Source organism: Aythya marila, assembly GCF_965140915.1.
Source record: "Aythya marila genome assembly, chromosome: 7".
Taxonomy (NCBI): Eukaryota; Metazoa; Chordata; class Aves; order Anseriformes; family Anatidae; genus Aythya; species Aythya marila.
In genome coordinates, this window is record NC_139048.1 from 29,790,781 (window position 1) to 29,810,362 (window position 19,582).

The following is a 19,582-nucleotide window of genomic DNA, read 5'->3' on the forward strand; positions in this document are numbered from 1 at the left end:
TGGTGAGGATGAGCTCTGCCATCTCTTCTCCGTCCACAAGATGTTACAGGAAGGAATGGAGCTGTGGGAGAACAGGGCAGATGGAAGTGCAGGGACACGGTGATGTTCGCGTGCGTTCATAGGGGAGAAGTGGTGTTATCCACAATGTGCTGAGGATGAGCATCACGTACATTAGGGGCTGCCAGGTTGGGTTATGCTCTTGGTGCTGGCTGAATGCTGCTGAACAGGCCCAGTGAAGAGCCAGGGTCAGCTCTGGAATGCAGGCAGAGGTGGCTGAGCAGTCCTTCGCTCCCGGAGGTTAACCACAGGTGGATTGTTTTGGTGCCATCTGCCATATGATGCAGCCTGTGTTATGGTTAAGGCCATGACAGGCTCATGCCTGGACTTCAGGTTACCCCTCAAGGCAACCTCAGTACCCTCCAGGTCATCCCTCGGGGTCCTGGTGAAGGCGGTGCTGTGCAGAGGATGACTCTTAGCTTAATGCTGGGAAGTGGTTAAAAGTGATCAAAAATACAACACTTCTGTTGCCGGCAAGCAGAGGGAGGTCGTTGCTGAGGGAAAAGCTTGAGGGCTGCTCAGACCCCGAGCCTTCCTGGGAATAAGAAGTGCTTTCAGCCCTGCATCCCCATCCTCTGCTTTCATAAAAGGGCTCATAGACCAGAAACCTTTAAGCAGATGGTTTGAATAAGGTAAAGTACATAGCCAGCGTTGCCCTCAGGTACGTCTTGGTAACCACATCGACCTCCGAGGAGCTTCACAGATGCAAGCAGAGGTTGCACTGGCCCGGGGGGGCCAGGCAAGATTGAAAGGCTGCACTGTTCAGACACTGGTATTTTTATCAGTTAAACCCTGGGGAAGGATTCCTGGGCCAAAGCTGCCAACCCCCCAGGAGCAGCCGTAGGAATGTTTTCTGCGGTGGCGGGAGGAGCACGGCCATGAATGGAGGAGCCATGGGATGGCAGCAATGTTCCCTGTGCCAGCAAGACCCCAAGACAAGAGCGAGAGGGAAGATTCATGAGTTAATATGTTTGGGCAATAAAAAGATGGCTGGTTTGGGGCTTTTAAAACTTAAATCTGCTCAGCGGGGGGAGCGTGGGGCCTCTTTTATATTTGAATTTGCCTGTCTTTCAGTTCTGGACTTTTGGCCCTTGTAATGCCTTTACCTGGCACACCAAAAAATGCCCTTCAATGCTGACACTCCCTCCAAATTGTGGTGTCCCTGTGATGTAGTGCATTGCTTCACTGTGCCATGGTCCCTGCCCCAGCACTAGGAGGTGGAGAGGCAGCAGCAGGAGATGTGTTAAGGGATGCAGAGGCAAGACTTGGGTCCTGTAGCCCCTGTGGAGAGTCACAAGTCTGCACGTCGTCCCTGACTGCCCGACTGTACGTTTACACCAAAAAGTGGGGATAAAGCTGTGGGCATGCCCTGTTAACACAGCTCCCTTTCCTGGGTGCTCTGGAGACTGTTTCATGGCTGTGTGGTCTTCCCCCAGGGGAAGCACTTTGAGTGCCAGGTACTGCTTTCTGCAAGAGAAGGTGGTTACGTGTTAGGGGGGAGGTGATGTTTGCTGGTTTGCGACCTTGTCCCTTAAAATTAATTGTACTGACTAGATAAAAGAAGAAGAGAGGGGGGGGGGGGGGGGGGGGAAAGGCACTTGGCAGGGAGATGCAATTTTTCCAGTTCCTTTGAACTGCCTGGCATCACCTATAAATCAAGTGCTTGATGTAGGGAGATTTAATGCACAACCCTTTTTGGTGGCTAAGTGCAACCTTTCCACTTCCCTCCTGTAAGCCCTGGGCTGGGGCCGGGACAAGGCGGTGCTGCACTTGGCCCTGCTGCCTGGTGTGGGCTCCCAGCAGCTTCTTTGAAGGGGCTGTGAGGTATAAATAATTATAATTATTTATAAATTATTCATACTGGAAATACAGTACATGAATTTAGCAAGCTGACCAGGATAAGAATGAGTAATTATGTTAAATAACCCATAAAGTGTGCAGCTATCATGAGCTGCAATTTGTTCACGTTTTAGGCTGCTTTACATTTTTAGGAACAGAAATGAGCCACACTGCTATAAACTACAGTTACAGTTAAAAAAAAATAAATATGGGTTAAATGATGTGGTTTGAGTGATCAACAGACAAGGTGTACTCTAATGTTTGATAGGATTTGTGTTCACATGGTCAGCTGGCCATTTTTCCTTTGTGGGGTGGAAACAGGTACTTTCTCTTTTTAAGCTTTAATCACTGCTCTCTGCAAGAACTTGCAGCCATTTCCAAGTATTGGTAGCACAGTGCAAGAAATTGTCCACCAGATGCCCTGTCCCAACCTCTGCACACTTTACTGTTTTTTCCTATGCATCACTGAACAGGTAGACAGGTAGGGGGAAAAAAAAGTATTAATTAAAGCATTATTTTATATTAGGACTTATTTTATTTTATATTAGGACTTAGCATCATGGGCAAAATCCTAATAATGATGTACGAATTGAAGATTTAGTTTTGCAAGCACGTATAAGTTAACTGCATGCTGCTCAGTAGGCAGCAAAACCCAAATATACAGTAAGACTTTTCCAGTAAAGAGAAGACATCATTTAGTAGTTTAAAAGGGAACTGCATTAATGCAAAACTCTGGGTTCAACAAATTAGTGTTGAGATTTTAGAACTGGAAACAGTCAGGAATTGGAAGAATGCTGCAAAAATGGGCCAGTGAGAGAAAAATGGAAGAAATCCTTTCTGTTTCCCAAGACAAATTGGAAAGGCTTGGCACTTACTCTGCTCTGGGTTTTCCCTCTCGTCAAGGTGATGAGATCTCTACTGAGAACCTTAAAACCCGCTATAGCTCTAAAAGTGTTGGTGCAACTTTTCAATAAGATGCATCAGCATGCAGATATTATTAGCATATCTGGGGTAATTGCAAGTAATGCCTCTTAATAAAAGTAAGAGGAGAAGCAGCAGGTGAGGTGCAAAATGAGTTCTTCTCCATTCATGACTGCATTTGAGCTGAGTTGTGTTGTGAAGAGATGACTGGTGCAGTTTCTGCTCCCTCTTTGTATGTGGGTTCATGGAGATGCTGTGGAGATATTTCGAATCCAGCTCAGGGTATAGGAATTGAGGAGCAAAATCTGTTTGTGGTCTGACAACGGCTGTTTGTTTCTTTGAGAGAGCACAGGTTGCAGAATTGTGCTCGGTCATGGGCTGTGTGTCAGATGTAGGCTGCACATATCCAACTTCATCTCCTGGTAGAAGTCTTATGGCTTATTTTGTAAAGATATTTTGTAGCTTAGCCTCAATATCATGCCTCTTTTTTTCAGCATCATTAGCTGGACTAGTAAAATGTATTGCCTTGGTCTACAACCTGAGCTGGGACATGTTGTTACTTTTGGCTGTAATCTGGGCTGAACTCGCTTGGCCAACCAAAGAATTGGGTTCTGCACCATTCTGGCCTGAGGATAAATTTATTTCCCTGAATCTCCTAATCTGATTGGTTTTGATCTGCCTCTTAAAAATATTATTTACCCTGTATCCTGAGTGTCCCCTACAAAATAGATAAAAGCTTGAGGGGAAAAAACATCTGTTTAAATCTTCCATTCTAGTTGGGCTCCTGTATTGATTCTTTCCCCATAATTTAGTCCTCTCTGCTCAGCATTTGCTTTTCTGCTGCCCAGTCAATACCAATTCCGTCTGGAAATTACATTAATGTTTTTTTAAATAAGATTTCCTTGCAAAGTTTAACTTTCTCTTTACATCTGAGGAGTTTGGGAAGGAAGGTGGTTTGTTTCTTTTTTTGTTTGTTTGTTTTTGAGGTGATGGATTAATAGCAATTTCAGGGGTATGTGTGTATGTGTAGTGGTATTAGCATGAGGTGTTTTATTTTAGTTGAGTTTTCTGAATGTTTACTAGGAAATATAAAGGGAAAATGAAAAGATTCAAACTTCTGAAAAATGAATCATTAAAAAATCTTAAGAAATGAGGCTAGATACAAAATAGTGATATACATCAAAAAAGAAATGTCTTCCTTTTCCAAATCGGTCATGTTTTGCCGTTACATTCCTCTGCTAATGCTAAAAGATGGAGATGTTTAGGTTTATGCACACTGAATTTTCAGCACGTGCCCAGAGTTGTTGCATGTTATTTTAGTGGTGATATGTATCGGGTTTTGAGCTGACAGGCAGGAATTGGTGCAAATCGATGAGCTCCTAAAGGCTCACATAAAAGGCCTATTAGTGAATCAAATCATTGATCCAAACTTCCAACAAATCAATCTGCACCTCTTTAAGGGGAATGCATACTGGAGTGGTAAATCAAATCCACCTAAAATGTGAGGTATGGTTTGCAGGGCTCTCAGACAGCTCCCATGCCTCTGAAAGAGTTTTGGATTTGCCGTTCAGGTAAACTGAATATTCAGGTGAGAGAAGGCTAGGAGTTTGACTCCTGTAAGTGACATATAGAGAGACTGTGCTACAGTTCATGTTAGAGTCCTCTTTTATATAAATAAGCCCCTTAATATACCATATGGTCATTTATTTACAGTTGTAGTTGCAAACTAGTTAAAAACTTGTAGTGTGAATCCTATCTTCTTGCTGAGAAATGCAATGTATTAACATATCAATGGGAATTGAACGCTATGTTTGAACAACACTTCTGTGTCAGTCACCCTCCTCATTTTTAAAATCCAGGCATATTTTTGCTCCAACAGTATATTTGGTTGACTTTTTTTGTTTGGTGATGATTCCCCAGGTATCTGGTGTGAGCATAGCTGTACCCCTGGAGCCGGGAGTAGGGCAGCAGAGGGCGGCATTACTCCTTGTGTGCTGGGCTCTCTCGTCCTAAAAGAAATGAGATTTAAAAAGCGGGGGGTGGGGAGGGGTGGAGGGGTGGAAAGAGGAATATGGAGAATGCTGTGCCTAGCAGATCTGCAGGCCATGTAAGGGAACAGAGCAGGGCCAAACACCCACCGAGCAGGGCGAGGGCACACGGTGCTTCCCACTACGTCATGCCCAAATCATGAACTGAAAACTGCATTTTTACTAACAGTCCTGTCTTTTACGTGAGAAAGAGGGGGAAAAAAAAAAAAAAAAAAAGGAAAACAACAAAACAACACACACGTGTATATTTACCTGTAAAGGAGCAGGGGGATTTTCCAACTGTTTCTGAATTTGCACTCTCGTTGCAGAGAGCAGAAGCACGGGACATATAGGGGCTGGAAGCCCTGGGTTTGCCTAGCCCTGGGTTTGCCCAGAGCAAGTGCAGGAGCTGTGGTTTCTGCACGGTGGTGTCCAGGCAGTGACAGCAAGGCTGGAGCCCCGCACCTTGCCCAGGGCTTGAGGTGTGATCTGAAGCGGGCACTGCGCGGGTGAGAAGAAAAGCGCTGCCTTGTGATGCACAGTCAGTCGAGAGATGTTGGCAGTGCAGAGGAAATCAGGCGTTGGTGGCCTCTAATGCTCTGATGAGTAGAGCAATCAGTTTGAGCAGACTGTGACAAAGCTGTGAGCATAAACATTTTTACACACTCAGGGAGCCCAACCTGGTGAAGTTTTCCCAAGCATAAATAAGAAATAGCCATGGAAGTCAGTGGAGCGCTGTAAAACCTTTGTGAAACCCAATGTGATCCCTTCTTTGCAGATTCTGCCTGGATGATTCATGGGTGTTTCCTTCGTATGTTAATGAGATGGTCCTCTGTGGAATATGGCCATTGATTCGGAGCCTTAAATGACCAGGGTATCAACGTGGAGTACAAACCCTTTTTGGAAATGTATTCTGCAAGCTAAGAATTGTGGACAGAAACAGATATTTGAATAAAAGTGGTATTTCAGTAAAATATGCCCAGGATGAGCTGTTCTTAGAAAAAGACTTCAGAGTAAATTCTAGCATGAATCTGTTTCTAAACAAAATCAAGTTGCCTGCCTACCTTTAAGAAACACCAGTCTGTCCAGCTGCATAAAATGCAGATTTAAAATGTTTCTTGCTTATTGTTATAAATACCTGAAACATCCACATAATACTTTCTAATAAGCAGAGGAATTAATTTGATTGTATAGACAGTGCACTTGTTCACAATGCGTTCACCATAAGATAATGATAACAATGCACTGGTTATTTTCATACTGGCGGTAGAGTAATCCATGATTATTTATAATCCAATTTCAGATATAAATGAATTGTTTTGAAGGTAGGATAAATCAGCTCAAAGAACCAGAGCAATTATGGTAGGCAAGTGGCACATTATGGTGAAAAGAGATAAGAAATGCCCTGGGTCCAAATGGGCAATGAGAGGGAGCACCTGGATTGCCAGCGCCTGGGGCAGGCAAGGAGTTTGCCCCGGGAAGTTAAGAATAGTGTCAAGCAGCTTCAAAATCAGGCCATAGAAATGAGCTGCTGTAGTTTAATTTTTTTATTTTTTTTTTTTGGGGGGGGGGGGGAGGGGGAAGCAAGTGTCTTGCTGTTCATGCCTTTGCAAGTAAGTACTCTGCTCTTGTCCTCTTGCAGCCAGAGAACTGTGACAGAGAAGTCAGTGAGAAGGCAAAGGAGGTCTGTGGCAGTGGAAGATGTGGCTAGATACTGAAAGGTGATGCCTCTAGCTGAGTTTTTGCGGAGGGGTTTTACAAGTAAACCAGGCATTGCAGGCTGACTTACAAGACAAGTATCACTGCTGATCAACCCAGCACACCACTGAATGCCAGTTCAAAAATCCGACTCCCAAATGTGCCATGAGAAGCTGTTGTTGCCAGTCAGAGCCCAATACGGTCTATACGAAGAGAAAAAAAAAATATGATCTCGCACTGAAAAGGTCAGTAGGAGCAGAAGAATGAATGCAAGAAGACAGGATCTGACCCCAGATGTGTGATGCCCCACTGAGCAGCACCTGGTTGCTTGGATCAGTCAGATTTGTATTCTGCCTAAGTGCCCTTCTGAAGCAACTTAACGTGAAGGTGGCACGGGCCTTATGTTGTGCAGCTGTAGGGTTTCTGGCTGGGTCAGTGGCTCTGTAAAGGTCTTGCCTCTGAAAAGTGAAGCTTGAGAAACTTTTGGTAGCCTCCACATTGACTGTTTCATGACCGAGTGATGTGTAGGGCTTCAGGATGCTGTCCCTGCTGTGTGATCCAACAGAGTTATTTCTGTCCTTTGGTGGTGACCCCGCGCTGCTTGGTGCATGGGCTGGGTGAGGGATGAGTCACCGAGCACTCCTGCCCCTGTGCTGTGACAGCGAGATGGCACGTGGGGGAAAGGCAAAGATAGAATGGCCACTGAGCGTGGGCTGTCCCAAATCAGTGGCATCAGATCTGGTGCTCTGTTCCCACCTTCCTTCAAAGGCTGCAGCTTCCCCCGGTCTCACAGATGCGTGTGTGAAAACAGAATCAGTCTGTTTTTCCAACTATGTCAATTGAGTTGATGTTTTCTACATACTTCACCTCCTTTATATCATGTATATCGTGGCTCCAAGACTAGATCTGCTTCTTCACATTTAGTTTAATTGGTCCCTGGGTTCATTTGCTGGTAGCTTAAGGCTGCAAGCAAAAAAACCCTGCATTTCCATGACTCTCCTTGCCTAAATGCTCCTTTTGCTCTACATAGTCAGTGCACTGGGACTGCTGAGAAAAGCAGGGGCATAGTCAGTGTCTAATTGTGGTAACTGCAAAACAGCACTAAGTATTTACTTTGGCAGTTTTTGGAACAAGTTGCTGCTTAAGGCAAGCATGAAGAGACTTCTTAAGGCAGCTGAATCATTCTGAGGCTGCTCCTGGCTGGATCCAGCCCATGGGGCGTTGTGCTGGCTTCGCCAGGCTGTGCAGCCCTTCCTGGCGGGGGCGAAAAGCTGGCCTGAAGGGACCAGTGCTCCTCACCCACTACTGCTTGTGGCTCCTGCCTTGGGCACATGGAAAATGTCTGCTCTGTCCTGGAGAGAGCCCAGCCCCACAGGCTTCACATAAGACGGAGCCCCTGGTGGCCCTTGCTATCCTGCAAGGACTTGCAGGTGGCACCAAACACCCCCTGCCACCACTGTGGTCATCTGATGGGGCAGGCCATTGAAAATCCAGCTTTCTGTCCGTCGTGGCTCAGAAAGACACCTTACAGCCAAAGCATGTTGGATGTTTTCTGCAGGGCAGGGGGTCTGGGGTTCCTGCAGACACAGAGGCCGGCAGGTGTGGACAGGGGACTTAGCTGAGGGAAGGAAGCCAAAAGAACCTCTTGTGGTTGCTCCAATGGAAGGAAAAAGCAAGATTCTGGCATACATGTTTGCGTGCAAGGGGAGGAAGAGCTGAAACTGTGCTGTTATACACTCATCATGGCTCATCCTTTTGCCTTGCATGACACAAGCATTCATTTTTGTGTTATTAAGTATGTCCCTAATGTGATATAAAAAGCTAAACATATTACCAATTACAGTGCAGCGTGCTATTATTTTTTGTGTCTCTGCAGTGTGCACTTTTTGTGTCGTTAATAGACCTTTTTTTTTTCTGTTCTGCACTTTATCTGCTCCAAATGTTCTTTATACTGGGAGGACTTCCTAGAGAAGGCTGGAGTGGTTGCATGCTCTTCACAAGAGCTACTTCTCAGTGCTTCTTGCTGATAGTGGAAAAAATCTACATACTAAAAGAAAAACCTTGAGATAATCTGGTTGAGATGTTGATGCACTTCCAGCACTTAGTACACAATGGGGTTTAAGAGACAGTGCTCACTGCAAGAGTGCTGGCTCTGGGTTTCTCCATTGCTGCAGTGGAGAGGAACACAAGGGCTCCTTGTTTTTGGTGAGGCTGCTTTGAGGCAATAGGTCCAGCCTCATCCTCATTGTTCAGGGCTGAATTATTGTCCAGCCCTCCCTTGCAAACCTCCAGGGCACCACAGCCCCAGAAGGAGGTGCTGAAGACACTCTCTCTGGGGCAAAAGGCAAAAAGAATGGCCAACTGTGCCCTGGTGAGGAGGGAAGGCAAAAAAGAAGTGTGCTCACAAATGTGAGTGGCAAGGAGCCGTATCCAGAGCCCTTGGACACCCTTGGTCTTGCCATCTCTCTCCTCACCCTCCACTACAGACATGTGAGACAATATTTTGGGAAAGGAGTAAGGAATGGATTGGAGTGGATTAGGCAGGAGAAAACAAAAACGCTGTGAGGAGGAGGAAAATGTTTATGCACGTACTCAGTGATGCATCTCCAGCTTCTCCTTGCGTGCTGCCCAAGCTGGCAGCAGCAAGGTGACATTTGCCTGTCAGTGATCCCGCTCGGTACCTGAGCTTTGATTGGCGAGCCCTGGGAGGTGTTTGCAGAATTGAGAGCTTTCAAATATGTTTTTAGTTTGGAAGATGGCAGCTGAGTGGGTGCATTTGGTGACAGATGATCCTTGAAAGGTTTAGAAGCAAAGCTATTAAAACCTGTGAGCTGTGCAGAGAGGTAGTGTTGTGAGCACATCAGAGCCCATTTGAGGAGGGGCACAGAAGACGTGGCCATGTTTTGCACATTTTGCATGTGATTCCCACTGGCGGGCCTGGTGCGGTGTTTTAGGATGGGGAGAACACTGCCTGCAGATGCTGTTTTTTGGCTTCTTGCATTCATGTGCAAGGCGAGGCATGGCATTGCAACAGCCAGGTTAGGAGCAGGCTTTGGGATGGTGGTTGCCACAGGCTCCCTTAACAAACTGCAAGCAGCCTCACCCCATCCTCCCGAAACTGAGCCAGTTGGTGCATTCCTGCCATTCTTCTCCTCAGAGCCATTTCTTTCCATTCATGGGATCAAGAAGACAAAGCAGCTGCTTTGAGAGTCTGAGATTATTTTTTTTTTTTTTGGGGGGGGGAACATTAAATTGAGAGGAGCAGGATGGGAGGATTTATTTTTATTGGAGCAGGGCGGTAGCACTTACCTGATGGGTTCCCTGGGAGAGCAGCACGCAGCGGAAAGTAGGCAGCTGGGTGCTGCCTTCAGGTGGCACACCTCGGCTGGCAGCTTGCAAAACCCTTTGGGCTGCTTTGGCCTCATCTGTCAGCTGGGGAAGACTGGCCACAAATTTACGGCTGCTGGTTATAGTCACAGACCTAAAGTCAAGCCATATAATCTCTCCTGTAGGTCTTCTGAAAACCTACCTTCCACCTGTAAATAAATATTCCCTTTACATATACTTGATAAATTCCTTGCCAATTTTATTCCCCATAATTTCTCATGTTTTTCTCCAGATCTTTTCTTATCTCTGTAATGCTGTCTCAGTCACAGGCTGTGCACCTCTAATAGGAACTGAGTAATGTGGTTTTACTGCTTGTCATCGAGAAATTATGCACAAATTTCCCCCAGGGATGCTATTCTCTTGAATCTTGGTGGGCTTCAGCTAACTGTATTGCATCTCCCTCGTCCACCAGTCTGCATTGCTTCTGTAGGGAGGAAAACAATAAAAGCATGTTGGCTCAATGCTATATGTGTTTTTATCATTGATTTCTAGTTTGTAGGCAGCACATGTGCATCCATTTAACACCGTCCATCTTTGAAATGGAAATGTTCAGAAGGTATTTGGTATTTTTGCTCCCAGTGAATTATGGAAGGTTGAAATGGAAGAGCTACACACACACACGCAAAAACACGTTGTCTGAACTTAAAGCGTGGCGGCAACTCATGAAAACAATCAGGGAACCTTGCTTTTGTGTCTTGTGCATATATGGCAAGTAGAATGAGAGCTGAAGCATTTTACATAACCCTATTTTTTTCCACACACGCATCTTGAAAAATGCAGAAGGTATCAAGTACGTCAACGAACCTGCAGAGCCTCACACCAGATTTATGAGCAGAATCCAGGCCCTTTCAAACAGCAGTGTTGAACAGGTAGTAGTTGTAATTCCTTGTCCGTTCTTTTTTCTTTTTGTTTAATTCTATAAAGACCATCTGCAGGATGAGAGCTTGGCCTTTGGACTCAGCCAAGCACCAGCATGCAGCACCAAAATAAACCAACCCCATAAGCACTGTCTGGATCTCTCTTATTCCTCTCCCATGCCCTGCTGGGAGGCCTGGACACTGCCAGCAGCAGATACAAACATGTAGTAGGTAGCACCCACCTCAAAAACCCATCCACCGTTGCATCCCCCAGCTCTCCTCCCCAGCCCAAACTCCAGGAGGAGCTGAAGCAGCTGCAGGTGCTGCCCTGAAAACATCCATGCTGGTGGCTCAGTGCTCACACCTACCTGGGCTGGTTTTTTTTTTTTTTTTACCCCTGACTCTTCATGACCCTTCAGTCATTGCGGGAAACCCCAAACTGTCCATTTGCTTGCCCACAGCTTCCCCCTTCTAAGGTGCTATGGCACAGTTCTTTCTGTGCTTGGGGTGCGCAAGACAAGAGAAAACAGAGCCATTTGGCACGGAGGGTTTGGCCGATGTGGCTCGTTTATTTTATTTTGTTATTTTTGTGCCGCAGCCCCATGAACTGCATGGCAGAGGTAGAACCAGTGTGCAATGGTGCCTTGACAGGCAGAAAGCCCTCGTGCACCGGCTACCCCCACATGGGTTCGGTGTGGTAGCACCTGGATTTTGTGGGGCTGTGCAGAGAGCCCTGTTCCCATATTTTAACTGCGTGCATGTTTTTTGAAGTGCTCTGAGACCCCCATGCCTTGCCTCCGGGCTCTGACAGCGCGGCCCAACACCGGCGTGAAATTCCGGGCTTTCAGAGCTGGCCGAGCCCGAGGCCAGCTGGTGCTCCCCTCGGAGCAGCCACCGAAACCTGCCCGCTCCCTCACACCCCCAGCCCCACGAAGCGCCCGCAGCCGAGCCCGGCAGGCACCGGCAGACACGGGGCTGGGCCCGCCGGGAGCGGCCTCCCCTCGGCGGGGGCGTCCAGGAGGGGCCCCCCGCGGCCCCGGGCGCTGCCCCCGGCCCGGCAGGCGGCGGGAGCTCCGCGGCGGGCTCGGCCCCGGCCGCCCGCCCCCTCCTGCCCGCCGCGTGTGTGCGGGCGTGTGCGAGCCTCCCGCCCGTCCTCCTGCCTCGCCTGGCGCCGGTGGAGCGGGAGCGCCCCTCGCGCAGCCGGCTCCGGGGCCGCGGGGGCCGGCGGCGGCGGCGGCGGGGCCCCGGGGGCCGGAGCGGGGCCAGGGTGGGGTGGGGGGGAGCCGGGCCGGGGGCGGGGAGGCGGCGGGCGGCCCTGGGGGAAAGTTGCCGGGCGGCAGGCGAGGGGCGAGCGCGGCGGCGGCGGGAGCATGGGCACTTTGCGGGATTTACAGTACGCGCTGCAGGAGAAGATCGAGGAGCTGCGGCAGCGGGATGCGCTCATCGACGAGCTGGAGCTGGAGTTGGACCAGAAGGACGAACTGATCCAGAAGCTGCAAAACGAGCTGGACAAGTACCGCTCGGTGATCCGGCCCGCCACGCAGCAGGCGCAGCAGCAGAGCGCCGGCACCTTGCAGGGCGAGCAGCGGACCAAGCGGCAGGCGATCTCGGCCGAGCCCACCGCCTTCGACATCCAGGACCTGAGCCACGTCACCCTCCCCTTCTACCCCAAGAGCCCGCAGTAAGCACGGCTGAGCGGTCGCCTGCAGCTCCGGGAAAGTTGCGAGCTCCGGGCACCGGCGGAGTTTCCGCGCCCGGCCGCTGGGAGCGTGGCCGGCCGGGGGCTGTGGGCGGCGAGGGGGCGAAGCTTCCGCGGAAGGGGGGGAGCTGGTGACGGGGCTGCGGGCAGGGAGAGCGGCAGGGACGGGGATGGGGCGGGTGTCGCCGTCCTGCCTCGCTGCAGGCTGCGCGGACCGCGGCGGCTTCGTGGGGGGAGCGGAGCCCCCCGGTCCCTGAGCCGCGGCGCTCCCGAGGGGAGAGGAGGACGGGGGGCATCGGGGCTGCAGGCGCCCGGCCGGCGGCTGACATCTTCCCGCGGAACCGAGAGGGCACGGGAGCGCCGGGTCGCGGCCAGAACGTCCCCCTAGTTGTTTTTTTTCCATCATTATTATTTTTTTTTCTTTTCTTTCTCTCCTCCCCCCCCTCCCCCCCAGCTTCGGGACGCAGGTCGCCGCCGCACGTGGCCGCGGCGCTGACCCGGCTGGCAGCCGCATCCCTCCTGCAAAAAGGCAGCGGAGCCTTCCACCAAAATAATAATAATAATAATAATAATAATAATAATAATAATAATAATAAATAATTATTAATAATAATACGTATAAAACCCACCCAGAAAGCGCCCCGCACCCGCGCAGGTGCCGTGGGCGAGGCGCCCAGGTGCTCCCCATCGCCCTCGCCGAGGCTGCCGCTCGCTGCCCGCGGTGCAGAGCGAGAGCGGGGCCGGAGCCGGGCCGTCTGGGCCCTGCCCTGCCCTGCTCGCCGCCATGGCGGGGCCCCGCCGTCTCCCGGCAACCGCCCCAGGAGGCGGCTGCCATGGCCGGGACCCTCGGCCGGGCCCGGGCCCGAGGAGCCGCCGTGTGGCGGGGGCAGGCTCCCCCTTCCCCGCCCTCCATCCCTCCCCGCTGCCGGTTGTCCACAGATATTTTGCCCTTTTAAGGCAAACGGCTGCGGATCGGGATCCGTCCCAGCGGCGGGGCGATGCTGTGGTGGTCGCAGAAAGCGTCCCCCTGCCCCGGTGCCCGGCCGCCTGGCAGCCCGAGCTCTTAGCTAGCATAGCTAGCGTAAGGCAGCTGAGGAGCGGTGAGGGACCGAGGGCTGGTGCTCTCTGGCACCGCGAGCACACCTGTGGTACCTTCAGTTAGCATACAGCACACCCAAACAGCAAACAATGAGTCTGCCGTGAGGGACTGGGCTATAATTTCCACTGTACGCCAGCCTGTCGCTGACAGAAACACTTATTTTTCTCTCACGAGTGTATGCGTGCTCACCCCTTGATGTCCGAGCACAAAATGGTGGTGGGGAGCTGAGGGCAGTGGCGGGTCAAGGTTTCGCTCCCAGAGGGTTTGGTATGGAGAAACCCGCGCTGCTGCACATCAGATGTGGTGGTTCTTGCGTTTTAACTGATAGAGCTGTATGCTGAATCGCCCAGAGCTTGTGAAAGAGCTCCAACTTTAAGCAGAGCAAACCTTCAGTCTCTGAGCCATGCAGTGAAATACATAGGAAGCCTGTCAAAGCTTTGAATTAACATTTTCTGGTTTGAATTTTAGTTTCTCATTCCATAAATGCCTTCCTGTAGCCTCACTTGGAGCGTAGTGCATGCTACCTGCCTGAAGCTGTATTTAATATTGACCTTCCACGGTCAATACTCCGATGCCATTTAGGATACTCCAGGCTGAGTTACTGCTTCACACCTTAATTGCTGAGGTGGGAAAGATCACTGTTCACAGCTTCAGGACCATGCTCTGCTCTAGTATTCACAGTTCTGCCTGAACAGTCGTGTTTTGTGGTCAGCTCTCAAAGCCTTACAACAGAGGATTGATGCCTGCTGAGGCAATGCGGTGTCCTGGAGATTGGTGGTCATTTCAGGCACTTTCTAAATCCATAAGGTATGACACTGTTGAGCATTTTTAATTTGAACATTTCAGTGGAAAGGAAGATATCCCTATGTAAAAGAAAGCAGAAGCAAGAGCCGTGTGTTCTGCTTTGCCTGGAGTTCTTACCATTAAAATCCCGATAAGCTGTTCTCATCGTGGTGTCTATGTCTGGGAAACTGGGTGAGGAAGCACAACTACTTTAATTTATTGGTATCGTTAATACTTAAATTGTGATTTTTCTTACACTTTTCTACATGTGACTTGCACAGTCTGCTCACGTGTGGTTGAGAAGTCCTTGTCTTGATTAAACAAACAGAACACAATCTTTACGATACTTTGATGTTCAGAACAATGGTTTATGGTGGTACTGGAGGTTAGGGTAGAAAGGAGCTAGAAGCCAACCACAATTAAAACATAAAAGGCAGGGTTGACTTTTTTTCCCAATTGCTGAACTTGAAGAATTCTTGAGGTGATGGGATCCAGCCTTTGGTATCTGCCCGTTTTTCAGCATTATGCAAAGTAGGAGCGCCAAGAGGACAAAGGAAAGAATCCATTGTTTGCTTGCCTGTATTTGCAGCTTTTTTCCTTTTTTTTTTTTTTCCTTCCCTTTTCAGCTGAGTGGCGAAGTGGTGCTGGGTATGACCTCCTGATCTGGTGGAGCACCTAAGGCACCTGGATGTTATATGGGCCAGCAAAAGCCCATTGGAAATGATTGCTGATCATGAAAGCATGATAGCTTGTGTTACTTGTCTGTCTGTCTGTGGTAAAACATCTGTGGAAGCTGTTTTGATGCCACATGAAAGATTCTTGGTTATAAAATAATTAAACTCTGAATGTCTTTTAAGTGTGAAAATAAATTTAATTGCCTCTTAGGGAAAAATAGCATGAAAATTCCTGCAAGGCCTTACCTTGCATGCAGAAAAATCGCTGGTTAAGATACACATAGTTTTTTTTTTTTTTTAAATCTGTTTCAGAGCGTTCAGTTTCAGTCCCTGTTGCAATATTGTGCTTATTTTGGCTTTATTATTATTATTTTTTAATCCTACTAACGTGAAATGGGAGTTCATGTGAGGAGTATATAGCTAAAATATGCAGAGGGACACATCCTGCCAGTTTCTTCTCAGTTATGAGACCAATGAGATAAGTCATACATTTGCATCTTTATCAGTCTTTGTATTGAAGTTACTAGATTAAGGTTGTCTAAAGTGTTTTGTTTTGTTTTGTTTTTCTTCACCCCAAAGGTTTCAAGAAGTGACTGGAGTTTGTTGGTAAAGACTGTTGAGAATGCTGGATGCTTTTCCCTGGCTGCAAAATGCCATGACATATCCTTATCTCCTCTTCATCTCCTAGAATTGCTGCTCTGTTTGTTTTTCCACACCTTTGACCTCTTGCAGGATATATTCTGACTGCTAACAGCTTGTCAGCTTTAAAAGAGTACTGTGAGACCAAGTTTGTACCAACAGTTATTTCAATTAACATTTTACAAAGCTGCAGACTGAAGAACAAGCTTTTTCAGTTAGGAAGCTGTAGCATTTGTTTCTTTGCTTTCCTTATTTTGCACTTACAGTGGGAAAACACCCAGGACTCTTACTTTAAAATGATGTTTCCTTTTGTGATCGGCCCCTGCTGTATGGTTTCTTTTTGATGGAAGATTGTGTAATCAGCATATTTTGTTTTCCAGAAGGAAAAAAATTGTACGAGTGGAATGGAAACCAAAGCGGAGAGCTAATGAGCATGAAGGATTTATAGGGCCCGGTCTTCTCTTGTCAGAGGTGGCGTGTGCTCTGTCATTGCCTTCATTGAGATGAGGCAAAGTGCTGTGTCATTTATAGAAACTGTTGAGTAAGATGGAAAAAGACTTGTTTTTATGAGTTAACAAACTTAGGAATGCTTTGAATGTAAAATTGGGAAATCTGCCAAAATCTTATATTCATTTTGGAGGGGAGGAGCAGCCTGTGTGTGGTGTTAAAGAGTTCTGGGTCTTAAAAAAACAAAACCCATATTTGGTTGCATAGCCTTAGGGAAAGTACAACGTACATACAAGAGATTTAACAAAATCCCTTCAACAGCTAAAGCGATGCTTTGAAGGCAAATGTGCATATCTTGTATGGGCCAGGGGCATATTTTTAAGCGATCATAATAGTAATAACAAAGAAACAGAAATATTTGAAAAGCACTTCATATTTAGAGTGTTTGCATAAAGTTATCTGCTGATATTTATAAATGATGTCTATGCTGAAGTACCTAGGAGCCGTCCATTAATAACAACTCTTAAACTAGTTCCAAATATAACAACAGCCCCTTTTTTAAAAAAATGCACACATTCCTGTTTCTACAATAATTTAGAGGATGGTTGCAACATAATTTAACCACTCAAAACAGAGGTTAGTGAGGGGCCTGTGATCAGGAGCTGAGACAACCTTCCTGGAGTGATTGCTTCCTGAAAAGTAACGCAGGAGCTATGAAACCAGGCAAGGAGTGGTGGCCTCTACAGTCGTGCTGCGTTCAGGTTTTGGTGTCACACAGCACAGAATGTCAAAAGCAGTCAGCAGCAATGGATGTAAACAGGCAACAGTGATGCAACCTTATATTTTTTTTCCCTAGTATCAAAATATAATTCCATGTGATGGGACCAGTTGGAATTAATTTATGATCTGAGTGTAATTAACTGCTGGGGTTGCTATGTGACGTAACGTTGATTCAGTCTGAGTGTCAGTGTTGTCCTAAAGAAGAATTTACATGCCTGGAAATTCCTGCTAATTCCTGATTGAGCTCTGGCATCCACCGAAGTCAGTGGGTGTTTGTGATTCAGGGGACTTTGGGACCTTAGGGTTAGGACTTCACTGGTATGGGGGACTTAGAGGTTTTGAGGCAATGGGGCAACACCTCTCCACAGGTAGGAGATCTATGGAAGGGACGAGGTGCCCGCTGTTCCCCTACTTGTGTGGTCAGCCGAGGCAGCTTGCAGAGACTCCCAGGCACCCAGCGTGCTCACACAGCAGGTCCGAGAGCTCAGAAACCCGTATCTCTTGCTTTGCAGGGATGGGTTTCCATTGTGAAAGGTTATATGCTCCTTGACAGGAGCTTTGCGTGCAGCATGGCGAAGATAGTGGAGAATGCAAGTCAGTCAAATGTTATTTTGCTCTGTTTTGACAGGTCTGGTTTGGCAGTAGCAAAGTACTGTGGTGCTGGTGGATGGGGCTTTCCTCTGCACAGGAGCACGCACGTGACTCATGCTTCGAAGTCTGTGCCACTCAATGTGTTGTGAAGTGGCAGTTTGAGATTGCTGATAGGTTTGCTCTTCATATGATTCAGCCTTCTGAGACTCAGGTTACTAGCAGTGGTAAGGAATAACTGTATTGTATCTAATTATGCAGGGGACAAAGATTTTTCTATATCCAAGTAGTGTCTGGGTCATCTCTGAAGTACACTTGTTTACGCAGGTAATTTTTATGCCAACTGTAAACTGTAATGACCAGACATGTTTTTATTCAAAGGAAGGTCAAAAGTAATTTGTTGGACAAAGGTATTAAAACCATCTGTTTTGTCATTTTGTGTCTGATTCTTGCTTTGAGTAGTGGTGGCAAGAGTAAACTTCAGTGCAATTTCAATTATTTTTAGTTTTGCTTAGTAGCAGCAAGCAACACAAAGCTCTCTGAATCTCTGCAGCTTTTGGATATTTATTTTAGCAGCATAGTGTAAAACACAACGTTTTTAAGCAAAACAACTTTTGTTTAGAAACTATATTGATTTTTTTGGTGACTGCAAAACAAAGCTATTCAGCAAGTACAGTAGTTTTAAGCAAGCTAATAGCTCTTAACAAAGGGCTGTCATTAACATATTTTTAATTTCTAATAAGTCTCCATAAATTCACTTTCTAGAGATTTTTTTCCCCCTCTTTGTATTATTGGATGGATGCTGTTGATGGGTAGTTTTAAAGTACATCAGCAGAAACTAAGATCCCTGGCCTTGGGCATGAATGCCATCTCTTCAGACATGCTGTGAAAGTTGTCCTGAGCTTTTGCATCCTGTGTTGCTAAATACAATATGCATTCTACGTATCAGAAATGAGTCAGAAAACTCACCAGATCAGTGTGCTGATAGTGGGCAAAAATGTATGTGGGCAAGGCTTTAGGCTACTCGTCCTCCAGCAGCGACCTGTCCTGCAGACTTGCTGGAAGGGGAAAGGACTTCATGCCTGTACTGAACACCCTCTCACTGAGGACCTGATGCAGAGTGTGAGTCAAGGGGGAAGATGCTCCGCTGCAGAGTTTAAAAAACAAACACAAAACAAAACAAAAACAAAACAACAACAACAACAAAACAACAAATCCTACAGCAGCTTGATATGTAATGGTTTCATTGCTTATGCTGCTTGGAATAGATACTGTGGTATGCTAAAATTTCAGAAGTCAAAGAACGTGAACCTTCTCTTAAGGTAATGGTCCTGGGAGACTGCTTTGATTACTGTCTTAAATGACACCCCTAGCTGCCTGTGCTGCTGATATTTCTTGTCTTCTGGCTTTTTGTGGTGCCAAAATGCATTTGTAGCTGGCTAAAGGATAAATACCTCTGCAGATGTTTTTCAGTTGCTGTTTTGACATTTCCAGAGGGTATGTGCAGGCAGAGAAGTCCATGCCATTCACATTTTGTACAGCTTATTTTTGTTTCGAAGATCTAATAGAGCAGGAAAAAAAAAAGTATTTGTTACACTGGAGCCTAAAACAACTCCTTTATCGAATAATTCCTTTCTTGTTTTCTGTGTGTCTATAGAAAGTGTCTTGGTTGCATGTATTAGCATTGTTTCGGTATGTCCTGTGTACACTGACATCCGAAAGTCTGAAATTGTATAAAGGTCTCTTTGAAACACTGGTAGAGTACCTACCTGGGAGGGTTTGTGTCACGGAGATATCTACAGCGTACTTGTGGAACAGTGAGCACAGGACTTGCATTTTGCAATGTTCATGCAGTCCCTGGTTTCCTTGGAAACTAGTGCCTGAGCACATACAGCCAAACTTGAACACTGGTGTGTGGTTTTGAAGTAGAAAATGGGCTCCTAGACCCTGACGTTGCAAAGTGGAGTTAGGGTTATTTGGACTCTATTTAGTGCTTGTTTGTTGGTGGCAGTTTATATCACTGAAATAAAGCCATATCATGTTCTGTGAGGTGGTGGGTAGTTGGGATGAACAGGAGAAATCATAAC

General features: G+C 47.2%; 1 protein-coding gene across 3 annotated transcripts in view; it reads left to right on the forward strand.

The window, feature by feature from the left end:
- PRKG1 (protein kinase cGMP-dependent 1) overlaps positions 1–19,582 on the forward strand; it is a 467,251-nt gene that overhangs the window by 16,121 nt on the left and 431,548 nt on the right. Inside the window, exon 1 of one of the 3 annotated variants that reach the window (XM_082764356.1) lies at positions 12,155–12,467. The exons of 1 other annotated variant lie outside the window; for it this stretch is intronic. In XM_082764356.1, coding sequence (XP_082620482.1) covers positions 12,157–12,467 — 311 coding nt within the window. In that variant the 5' untranslated portion in view covers positions 12,155–12,156. Of the gene's footprint in view, positions 1–12,154; positions 12,468–17,640; positions 17,723–19,582 lie in introns of those variants that run through there. One more of the 3 variants, XM_082764358.1, reaches the window with a different exon arrangement.